Source organism: Paramormyrops kingsleyae, chromosome 13 (genome assembly GCF_048594095.1).
Source record: "Paramormyrops kingsleyae isolate MSU_618 chromosome 13, PKINGS_0.4, whole genome shotgun sequence".
Taxonomy (NCBI): domain Eukaryota; kingdom Metazoa; phylum Chordata; class Actinopteri; order Osteoglossiformes; family Mormyridae; genus Paramormyrops; species Paramormyrops kingsleyae.
This window is the reverse complement of record NC_132809.1, coordinates 28,306,380-28,316,692: the sequence shown is the minus strand read 5'-3', so window position 1 is coordinate 28,316,692 and position 10,313 is coordinate 28,306,380. Positions and strand designations below refer to the sequence as shown.

Sequence of the window (10,313 nt, the reverse complement as noted above, 5' to 3'; positions counted from 1 at the left end):
CCTTGGGAAACTTAGTTTTTCAAAATGACAAAGAGTATGATTTTTGTGAAATGCTATTTCGAACTTGAAAGTATAGTTAAATTTAAAAAAACAAAAATTAAACAAAACCTAATTCATGTTATGATGCTTTTCACGTGATTGTAGATAAAAGTCGCCAGAAAGGAGGCATGAAACCACAGCTTCACACAATGCCGGACCGAAACAAGTCTCACCGATTTTAGACCCTCATTTAGACCTCACGAAGATCTATGTGTTGTCTTTCTCAAGCTACCAGTTTTGCACGATTAAGGAACTGTAAAGGATTTCAAGAGAGAATTGGTCATCGAAATGACATTTAATACGTTAATTAAACAGCAAATGAAATCCTGCGTGGTTAAAATTGCTAGACTCACTGCCATTGGCTGGTGTTAGGTGACACAACTCAGGCCCAGCTATATCTGTATGGTCAAATGTTCGCTGGCAGACAAACCCACAAGCAGGAACTTTAAGCGCAGAAAAAGAAGTAAATATTGAAACACTACCTCTGCCCGTGTGTGTTAATAGCACACACACATTCAGACCTTGAGTGTACAATATATGTCATACCAGAAAGAGGTGGGCTGTGGCTCTCCGTTAAGTGAAGACTCTGAGATTGGCACAGAGGACATTTCCTTGGTTATGCAATGGCTTCTGAAAAGTTCTGAGCTGGAAGGAAACCCTTCAAGCAAGGAATATCTGTCAGAGTGGTCTTCATGCAACGGTTCAACAAGATGGAGAGGTACCTCATCTCAACTGTGAGTGCTTTATTACTTTACTCTTTATTTCTCAGGATCTTCATGCTTCTGGGCTACAGAGGGAATTGTGGGTGAGCATGCTAGTTCAGGATGTTTATTATTTAGTTTCGTCTTCAGATGGATCGCGTTCTAATTTGCGAGATGCGTTTTCAAAAACTGAAAACTGATCTGACATTTTAAATTTACCTCAGTTACGTACAGGCGAGGTGTGTTCCTTTATGCTTGCTGTAACCCCGGAGGAGAGATTATTATTTAATAAGTTAGCAGGAAATAAGTACATTGGTGCTGTACAGATCCCCAGGATGAGTAGTCATGTTGCTTGATATTATATGTGCGTGTTTGTGTTATTAACGCTAAGTATGTAACGTCATCGGCCATGTTTTGCTTAAAAGGTATCGGATGAAATGGTTGCCTATGATCCTGAAATGTACCGTGGACCCATAGAGTATCACCCATATCTTAGCAGTGATGGGGACAGTCATGGAGGTGAGTTTATAAAGCATAATAATATATAACCAGAGGTGGAGATTTTATGTCCAGAGAGTACAAATCCTGACCAAGATTTTGTTTCAACCACCCAGTTGAGTATAAAGAGTCACAGTCACAGAGTACTCAACTGGTTGTTGAAACAAAATCTTGTTCAGGATCTCCACCTCTGTATATAACCATATCAGAATTCTTTTGTTGTAGTATGTAGTTTTATTTTCCCAATCTGGTCTTCGATGACACCCCCCCAGACAGTCCGTGTTTTTGCGTTTTTGGGGGTTTTGACTGATGGGGGGTCCGCGAGTACAGGCCTGGAAAACACTGAATGAAGTAATTATGATTTCTTTAGAATGATTATTTAATTAGGCAACACAAAGTAAGTTTATTCTTATAGCATAATTCAGACGCAAGGTACTCAAAGTACTGTACTCGGAACTGTGGGGGAAACTGTGACAAAGCTTAGCAAATACTAAGCTTAAAATAGTGACCCAAAGACAAAATGAACATTTTGAACTGATTGCACTGATTGGTATTTTGAATGAGATTATAGTGCAGAATAGGGCAAAGCTTTCCCTCTCACATGGACCAGAGCTGGAGCCTCTGGCGTGCAGAATTCTAACATGCATCTAACAACCTGCGATTTAAAAATAGATTAGAATTGGTCTGTATAGAGACAGAATATGATTTTCTCAAGTCACCATTATAGCTTCAAAAACCGCTATCAACATGAATTCATGTGATATCCTCGATTCGAAAGTCATTTTTCAAAATCAGTTTCGGATAGCATTAAACAAATAGTTGTTTTTTTTTTTAGTGGACTGAACATTGTTGTTACTTCTGTTGTTAGTGTCTGAGTGCAGGTTTTTCACAACAGCTTCTCCACTTTGTAGACCATGTCTGGGACTACTATGGCCATCCTGTTCACCCCGGGGACTTTGAGAGTTTTACAGAGAACCACTTCACAGAGCTGCAGAATGCCCAGCCCCTACACATCCCCAGCCTGCACCGGGGCAGTGAGATGGATTCACTGCATCCCCTGGACCCGGGACTCAGTGGTCACCATCTGACCATATCTCCACAGGTACGTGTGCTCCCTGCTCATCAGGATGAATGGATAGATGGATGGATCGAAAGATAGACAGGGGGCGGTGTGGGGTTCTGCAGGTTAAGCTGCTGTGCCAGTGATCGGAAGAGAGATTTCACCATCGGGCCCTTGAGCAAGGGCCCCAACTCCCAACTGCTCCAGGGTCTATCTGACCCTGTTTTCTCAAAAATCTGCACAGCGTTAGTAAAAGCATCTGCTAAATAAATGCAATAGATGTAATAATGTAATAAATATGGTAGATAGATCAGGTGTAGACACAACACGAAGCATCCAATAGTGCACTGACAAGATCTATATGACAGCAGTCTAACCGTCTTTCAGATAATTGCTGTATGGAACCTGGAAAAAAATAATCGTTTTTGGATTTTGACAGGTCTCTTACAATAAATTTTATCATACCTCCTCTAATTAATTTACAAACTCACATATTTTTAGTGTCAGATATATCTGTCACCATCTGCTTAAGATAGATATTCAGAGTTTTTGTACTATACTTCACTTTGATATATATTTTTGAATAAATGGAGTATTACAGTAGGCACATATATTGCATTCTTTAAAATCTGGGTTTTTAAGTAGCGTTCAAGTAGAAAGATTGATACAAATATGTTGTTTAGGAGTAGTATTTCTAAAAAAAGTGTCAAGATATGAGTGAAGTAGATTGATAGTTGAGGGATGAGTGAGACTTTCCCAATATGGCCTGTTTTTGAGTAAAGGCCAGACAGACATAGTGGGATTGAGCAAACTCACTGCCCACCAGTCTGTGGGTTTGCCTTATTTACTCAATGTAACTGCTTCCTATTGGGACAGAATTGTAGTCAATGGTATAAGGTGGATATCTCACTGTGAATGCTTCCAGTTTTTCAGTCACACTCAGTCAACCCATTAGGCAACATAGGGGGCCACCTAGGACGCCATCTTCTGCCGGGGCCCCGACCGCCGGCACTACCAGGCAAAGTTCACCGTCTGGTTTCCCCCCCATAAGCATCACCGCCTGCAGTGCGAAGAGCACGTTGCATGTACTGTAGAGCCTTGTGTGAGGTGCAACTCAGACCAAGTGAAACTGGGTGCTGAAGTGTGTCGGGGGGGGGGGGGTCACAGTGGGGAGGGTGAAGCTGGCCTACAGCACCACACGGGCTTCGGCCAGCCAGTGACTGATCACACTGCTCTGTATTTGGTACACCACTGCAGCTACATGCTGATGGTTGCAATGGAAACAAGCATGACATCCATGCCTGCCGCAAGGGTTTGTTTATACTTTTTTTAAATTTTGACTTCATGGTTTTCCATCTGGGGGTGGCACGATGGTCAACACTGTTGCCTCACACCTCTGGTACCAGGGTTCGAGTCTCCATTAGTCCATGGGTGTGAAGTTTGCATGTTCTCCCCACGTCATTGTCGGTGTCTCTACAAACCTCTGGTTTCCACCCACAATTCAAAAACACGCTGAAGGTAATTGGTGTTCCCAAGTTTCCCGTGGATATGGGTGGTGTGTGAGTGCCTCTTGCCATGGGTTGGTGCCCCATCCTGGGTTGTCCCCTGCCCCAGTCCATATGCTCCAGACCCCCCCATGACCCTGATAAGACAGAGCTAATTTCCAACACACACTTTAGCCGCTGTTAGCTATCCATGCATGGAAACTGTATGCAGTCATCATGGAAGTGCATCTGGGTATATAGGGATCCTACTGGAATTACTAATGTTGTTACATTGTTACAAATAATCTTTGTCTTAATTTGGCAGCCTAGTTATACTGCCTCAGTTTTTAATGTTGCCACATGTTTTTTTTTTATCTCTTTGAGTAAATGCTTGAAAATGACTAGCAATAATCACCATTTTGTGCTAATAACTACTAGCATAAAAACATTCTGTTAAGAAAAAGAACTAGGTTATGCTTAAAAACAATTAATGATAACTACCACAAAAACTATTTCCTTAATGGACTGGTGTTATATTCAAGAAAGTGATGGTTCTCCGATGATTAAAATCAGGGGTTTTAATGAAATTTGGCATTTTCCGAATGTTGACTTGGGTGGGTATTTTTGATTTTCACTTTTTCATGTGCGCCCCCCTCTGGACAACAAGACAGATGACAAGACCAATTAGGTGTGAGGTGATGAGGCATCCAGCAGTCCAGGCCAGTTCCAAGGGAAAGCGCTGCATAATAGCTGAATGGGCAGATATGACCTTGGGTCTGAGGCCTCTTATCCTGAGTGCACTGAAGCTGAACTGACTGTATGTCATGCAGATGAAAGTTTCAGGGTAAACTCTGTACTGCACACTGTCAGAGAAGACTGGTGTTTGTTACAATTTCTTTACCCTTGTTACAAAATTAGTTTTCACGGCACTTTTTTCACAGACAGAAAAACTAATGAAGGATATTAAGCCACATAGCTGAGCTTAGAGATGGACCGTGAATATCTTAAAGTATCTTTGCCCTGGTAATCATTCATTGGAATGTACAAGTATTGGTAGCGTTTGATTTTCAAAATATGATTGTTGTAAAACGCGTAGTTAATGCCACGTACCGTAGGTGATTTGTGTTGGTACATTGGTCCTTTTTAAAAAAACACAATCCTTCAATGTAGCAGAGCATTTTCAACAGTTTAGTTTTGAAACAAGTGTTACCCACAGGTTTTTTGTATTCTGAGAACAACTTAGTTCCTCTTTCAGAATAAAGTTTGTGGTTTCTCAAATGACAGATTATTTTAAGATCAGCCATTTTGAATCTGCACTCAGTGGTAAACAGAATGGTACTGAAGAAATGGCAAATTTAGTAAAAACATAAACCAGTATAAGCCAATATACAACCCAGGCAATTTTGAGTGAGTAAAACTCTGAAATTAATGTGAAATTGATTAATCGGGGACTGTGAAAGACCTTATACAGACGATAATTCAGGTCAACACGCTCTCCTTTCAGATGCAATACTTCTCCCCCGCCCTCTGCTTTCAACACCCCTCCCCTGCCACACGGAGCTCCGATGAAGAGGAGCCTGGTGTCCGTAGCCCCCCTCTGGAGGTGTCAGAGGGAGAGGGGGACCTGGCCCACCACCTCCCCCGTCCCTCTACCATTGAAACCGGTGAGTTCCTGCAACCTGGGAATCATTTTGACAAGCACCGAATAAGTGAGAGTTTGCAGTTCCTGTTCCTTAAATTTAATTTGGTGTGAGCAAGGTAAAACTTGTAAAGTGAAAAGTGACCTTTCCTTTAATCAGAAATAGACATGCTATGCGACTGATCTTCAAGGAATATAGCAACGTCTGAATGTTTGAACATTTTGCCCGACAATAAATGACAATAACTGACACATGCCACTTATTACCCTGCGACCAAAATCTTCGTAGAAACGAAGAAAAGATTTTTTACATCATTGAGGAGGGATTTGCGGATGGGTAAAAAAAAAAATAAGTCCAATATTAGACAAAATGTTAAAAATACGCACTCAAGACCCACCAGGTTAGAAATGTTGCTTTACATCATTGGTCGGGAGAGCAGTTGTCTCAGGAAATATTAAAACAGATTCTGTTTTATTTTAATCTAGGAGGCAAGAGGAAGATCCGTCTATACCAGTTTCTACTGGACTTACTCCGAAACGGGGACATGAAGGACAGCATCTGGTGGGTGGACAAAGAGAAAGGCACTTTTCAGTTCTCCTCCAAGCACAAAGAGGCTCTGGCCAACCGCTGGGGAATGCAGAAGGGGAACCGCAAGAAGATGACCTACCAGAAAATGGCTCGGGCTTTGAGGAACTATGGAAAGACAGGGGAGGTGAAGAAAGTGAAGAAGAAGCTTACGTACCAGTTCAGCGGGGAGGTGATGGGCAGACCACTTTCAGAGAAGAAGATGTATGCATTATCATAGGACAAGGAGGCAAAAAAAATCCATATTTCATATTTCAAAATTTTCATTTTAATGAAGAGTTCCTACGGGATGTATATACGTACATAGGATTATTTTTTTCTGCTGTTGTTCAGTAGATGTTCTTTCTGTGTGTCTTACAGACTGATTTAACGAGGAGCATTAGCCTTGATATGTTTTTATGGACAATGTACATTTCAAAGTTTCAAAGGGCAGATGATGAAATCTACCATTGTTCTCATAAATGGGAAGTGAAAGTTATTTTTAAAAAATGGCACAAACCAGCACCAGCTTACTGTACACATCTTAAAATATTACGTAAAATGGCCAGATTAACAGTATTTATTAAGAGTAATATATTACTCTCAAGGCCCTTGGGAGGGTCCCTTTTTGCTGTGTTCCAGTTGTCCTCCAAATCAGCAAAGCTAATCTGTGAGAAACAGATTCAAAGCTGTGAAAACAGATTTTTAAACTAATCGTAGGGAGCAAGAAGCATCCTGTCCCGGAAAGGCATCATGTTAAGAAGTAGGCTATTGTGGTTGCATGACATATGTTACCGTGATCATGGGGCTGTGCCGTTACTGCAAAATGGCCCAAATATCATTCTGATAAATAAAGTCAATCTGATTTGGTTTCCCTAGTAATTCGATTGTTATGATTAGCAAGTTACTGAATTTTTACTGAGTAACTCAGTTGAATTTTCCCCCTGATACCAAACAGTTTTGTACTTCATTTTAAACACTACTTTCTTCTTCTCGAAAAATGACAGAGGTTCCCAAACTTTTTCTGACTGCAGACCGACACACTTTGGGAAAAATTTTCATGGACCACTAAGACTTTGGTGGGGCAGGGGGTTGGGCTATAACAGTGACCCCCTAGGGGGCTGGTGGTGAAACTTGTCAGTCGGGGAGGAGGACCAACCTTTGGCCCAGATAAATTCAGAAGGCATGAACGTCAGGTGTCGTAAAGAGGGCGTGGCTCAAAATATATACTGTAGATTATTTTTGGAAATAAACCAACCCTTCCCTCAACCACCCTGAGAGCCACTAATCTTTCCATTGTTCACCCAGTACAGGCTCATAGGTAACGCAAATCCACACAACATGGGGAGAACGTGCAAACTCCACACACACAAAGCAGGGGTGCAACTCAAACCTCCAGGCAAGAATGCTACCCACCAAGCCTGCTTCTCCTTGGGCAATGGTGGCTTAATGGTTAGGGAAGCGCCCTTGTAATTGAAAGATTGCAGGTTATAATCCCTGATCGGCAAGGCACCACTGAGGTACTCTGAGCAAGGTGCTGCTCCCCGGGTGCTGAATTAGCTGCCCCCTGCTATGTCACAATGTCACATATGGGTAAATGCAGAGGACACATTTCATTGTTGTGTGTCAACAATGACAATCGCTAAATTCTAGTCATTATTGAAATGTCAAGTATAGCGAAAGACACATTCATTGATTTTATTTGTTTTTTGTACTCAAGCAGTCATTCATTTCAATGGTTCCAAGTCAGACTAGATCTTTAATGCTAAACAGATGGGATCACAATAAGTTTCTTATTCTGACAGCCCCATAAAAGTGATGCTGCAGTCATTCAGGCACTCATCTTGGAAATATGGGGTTTTAATAGGTGTTGCTGGTGATTCCCATTCCATGGTCTGTTTGATATGACTCAAAGCTTCCTGTGAACTTTCTCATTTAAAAGTGTGAATATGAACGTCCACTGCAGGAGGTGAACCATTCCGCAGAAAAACAGATACCCTTAGACCCGATAAAGTAAATGCAAATTAAATTCTGTCCCACAATTTGCCAAGCAAACTGGCAGAAGTCAACCGTCATTAGGGCAGCCTTTTTAGGCCATGCATCTGCTTCGCGTTTGGTCAACACTACAGAGAGGTGACACACCATGTGACAGCTGCCATTTTATCTTGTGACCATAGTATTGCGACTCAGTGTTTCCATAATAGATATGGGAATTTTTTCTGTTCCATCCACCCATCCATCCTCCTTACAACTCATCCTGCTATATATACATATACATACATTTTTTGCAGCATTGTGTCTGTTGACTCTTCCAGGTTTAGCATATAATGCATTTAAGTCTACTGTACGTTTAACTACATTTAAGTAGCTGCAATTTCAAATTTAGCTTGGAGAACTCAGTATATGTATACTACGCCTTGAAATGCTCAATGTAATTACAGTTTTTAGAATTTTAGAATATTTGGTGCAATGGTTAGTCTCTTAAAATCACTCTTTATGTATCTACATTGGTTATCATTTGGAGTAATGTATCTTTTAAAAAACACACACATTCCAGACATCATCCTTTGACCCAGCATTGTTTCCTCTTTGACTTGGCATATTAGTCAGCTCAACCCATGACTCAGTTTTCCGAATCGTGTCCCTTCCCTAAAAATATCCCCCATACTTCAGTGACAGGAATCAGAGGGGAGTAAAGCCCTGGGTCAGTATATATTGTGTCTGTGGTATAGGGCCACAGGTCTTCCGGACTGCATGTGGCATATTATTTTTCAAAGTGACTTTTCTGGTGTACAAAGCCTTTTTAAAATTCACATAGTGATCTATTTTTACCTGAAGCATTCCACACTGCAGTGCTTTGAAAAGGTATCTGAAGAGGCATCTAATTGTTTCTTCATCAGCTTTGGCATATTTCTCAAATAGAATGCTAGCAAATTTTCAACTAAAACTTAATGTTTCATAGAAGGATACTTATGGAAACATATTAAAGGTTTTTTTTTCTTCTTATCGAACTTCCTGGGTATACTACAACACACAAAAATATCTGACCAAAGTAAAGGGGGGGATTTTTTTCACAATATTGCTAATGAGGGGTATTTTCACACTAAGTCACACTAGCTTATGGTCTCCCCAGTACTCAAGGACTGAATGTGAGAGCAGAATGGTGTCAGCTTAGGTATAATAAATGTCACTTTATTTTAATATAGCACCTTTCAGTCCACGGTCAGCCCGAGGCACTTGACAAGAGTGTGTGGCGATCCATTACTATGTTATTCATTAAAAAGGGTTACATGTTCCTGTATATTGGCGTATGATTAGTATAACTGAAAGTGAAACAATTGGGAGCGTCTGCGTCAGTATTCACGTGTAACAGCACCACGTCCTACCACAATCCTCACACAGTGCTATGTTGCAAAAGGCGTTAAATGACAGACAGTATTGTAATGGGGTCCTCATGACCTCCTGATGACAGGACTGTTTGGAGCCAAAGAAGAGGGTGTGAAAAGAAACAAACGTCTGCCAAATAGGCGGAGCTAGATGTCTCCATATTTTTACATTTGTTTATTTAGCAGATGCTTTTATGCAAAAAAAGTGTAATTTAAATTTTTTTAAAAAAAAAAGCAGGATCAGCCAATCAGCAACTGGGGAGGTTAAGGGTCTTGCTCAAGGGCTCACCAGTGAAATCACTGTAAAAACCTGTGATTTAAACCCACTGAGCTGGTACATGGACTGAGGGACAGGTCAAGAGGGAGAGTCTTGGGCCTAGTTGTCAGTCAGCGGGGGCAGATGAGACCTCGGTCTGCTGCTGTGAGCAGAAAGGTGGAAAGCCACGTGAAACCCTCCCAGGAATGGTGCGAGAGAGAAGCAGGTGAGCCATCTATCAGAGGAATGGCGTGAGGTGAGTGCTATGTGGGGGGGTCCTGGAGGCTGACGGACGGGGGCACAGGTCAGTGCCACGGACTTGTTATTCACAGGAACTCCGCAGGAGAGTAGGACGTGCTGAAATGTACCCACCCATGGAGTGAGTCTCACTGCAAGCGCTTGTGCTTTCACTGCCCTCATAGATACACGGCGCTTTGTCTTTGTCCTTCTGATGGCCCAACAGATACAAATTTCCCTGAAAAAGAATTTAAAAAAAAAACATGAACAATATTCAGACATGTGATATCCAGTTAAAATGTCATTGTGCCTTTTTGATTGTTAAACTTCTTGTGCAATGATCACATGGTACACCGCATTGTCCTCCACGGCGATATTTCTCAGGCATTAATCATAAATTACCCACGGATTTTTTCTAAAATGTAGCCCTCCGCTTTCCTGAGAATTC

At 41.5% G+C, this 10,313-nt stretch overlaps 1 protein-coding gene across 1 annotated transcript; it reads left to right on the top strand.

The window, feature by feature from the left end:
- Positions 1–278: 278 nt before the first annotated feature.
- On the top strand, positions 279–6,857 carry LOC111851805 (transcription factor PU.1-like). The gene is made up of 5 exons (XM_023827049.2): positions 279–773; positions 1,166–1,259; positions 2,150–2,340; positions 5,287–5,446; positions 5,908–6,857. Exons 1-5 carry the CDS (start codon positions 732–734, stop codon positions 6,225–6,227), a joined length of 807 nt encoding a protein of 268 aa, XP_023682817.2. The 5' UTR covers positions 279–731; the 3' UTR covers positions 6,228–6,857.
- Positions 6,858–10,313: the final 3,456 nt, after the last annotated feature.

Coding starts and splice junctions, on each gene's coding strand:
- LOC111851805 (XM_023827049.2), top strand. CDS start 732: ATGCAACGGTTCAACAAGATGGAGAGGTACCTCATCTCAACT. Junction 774..1,165: donor AGAGGTACCTCATCTCAACT/GTGAGTGCTTTA, acceptor TTTGCTTAAAAG/GTATCGGATGAAATGGTTGC. Junction 1,260..2,149: donor TGATGGGGACAGTCATGGAG/GTGAGTTTATAA, acceptor TCCACTTTGTAG/ACCATGTCTGGGACTACTAT.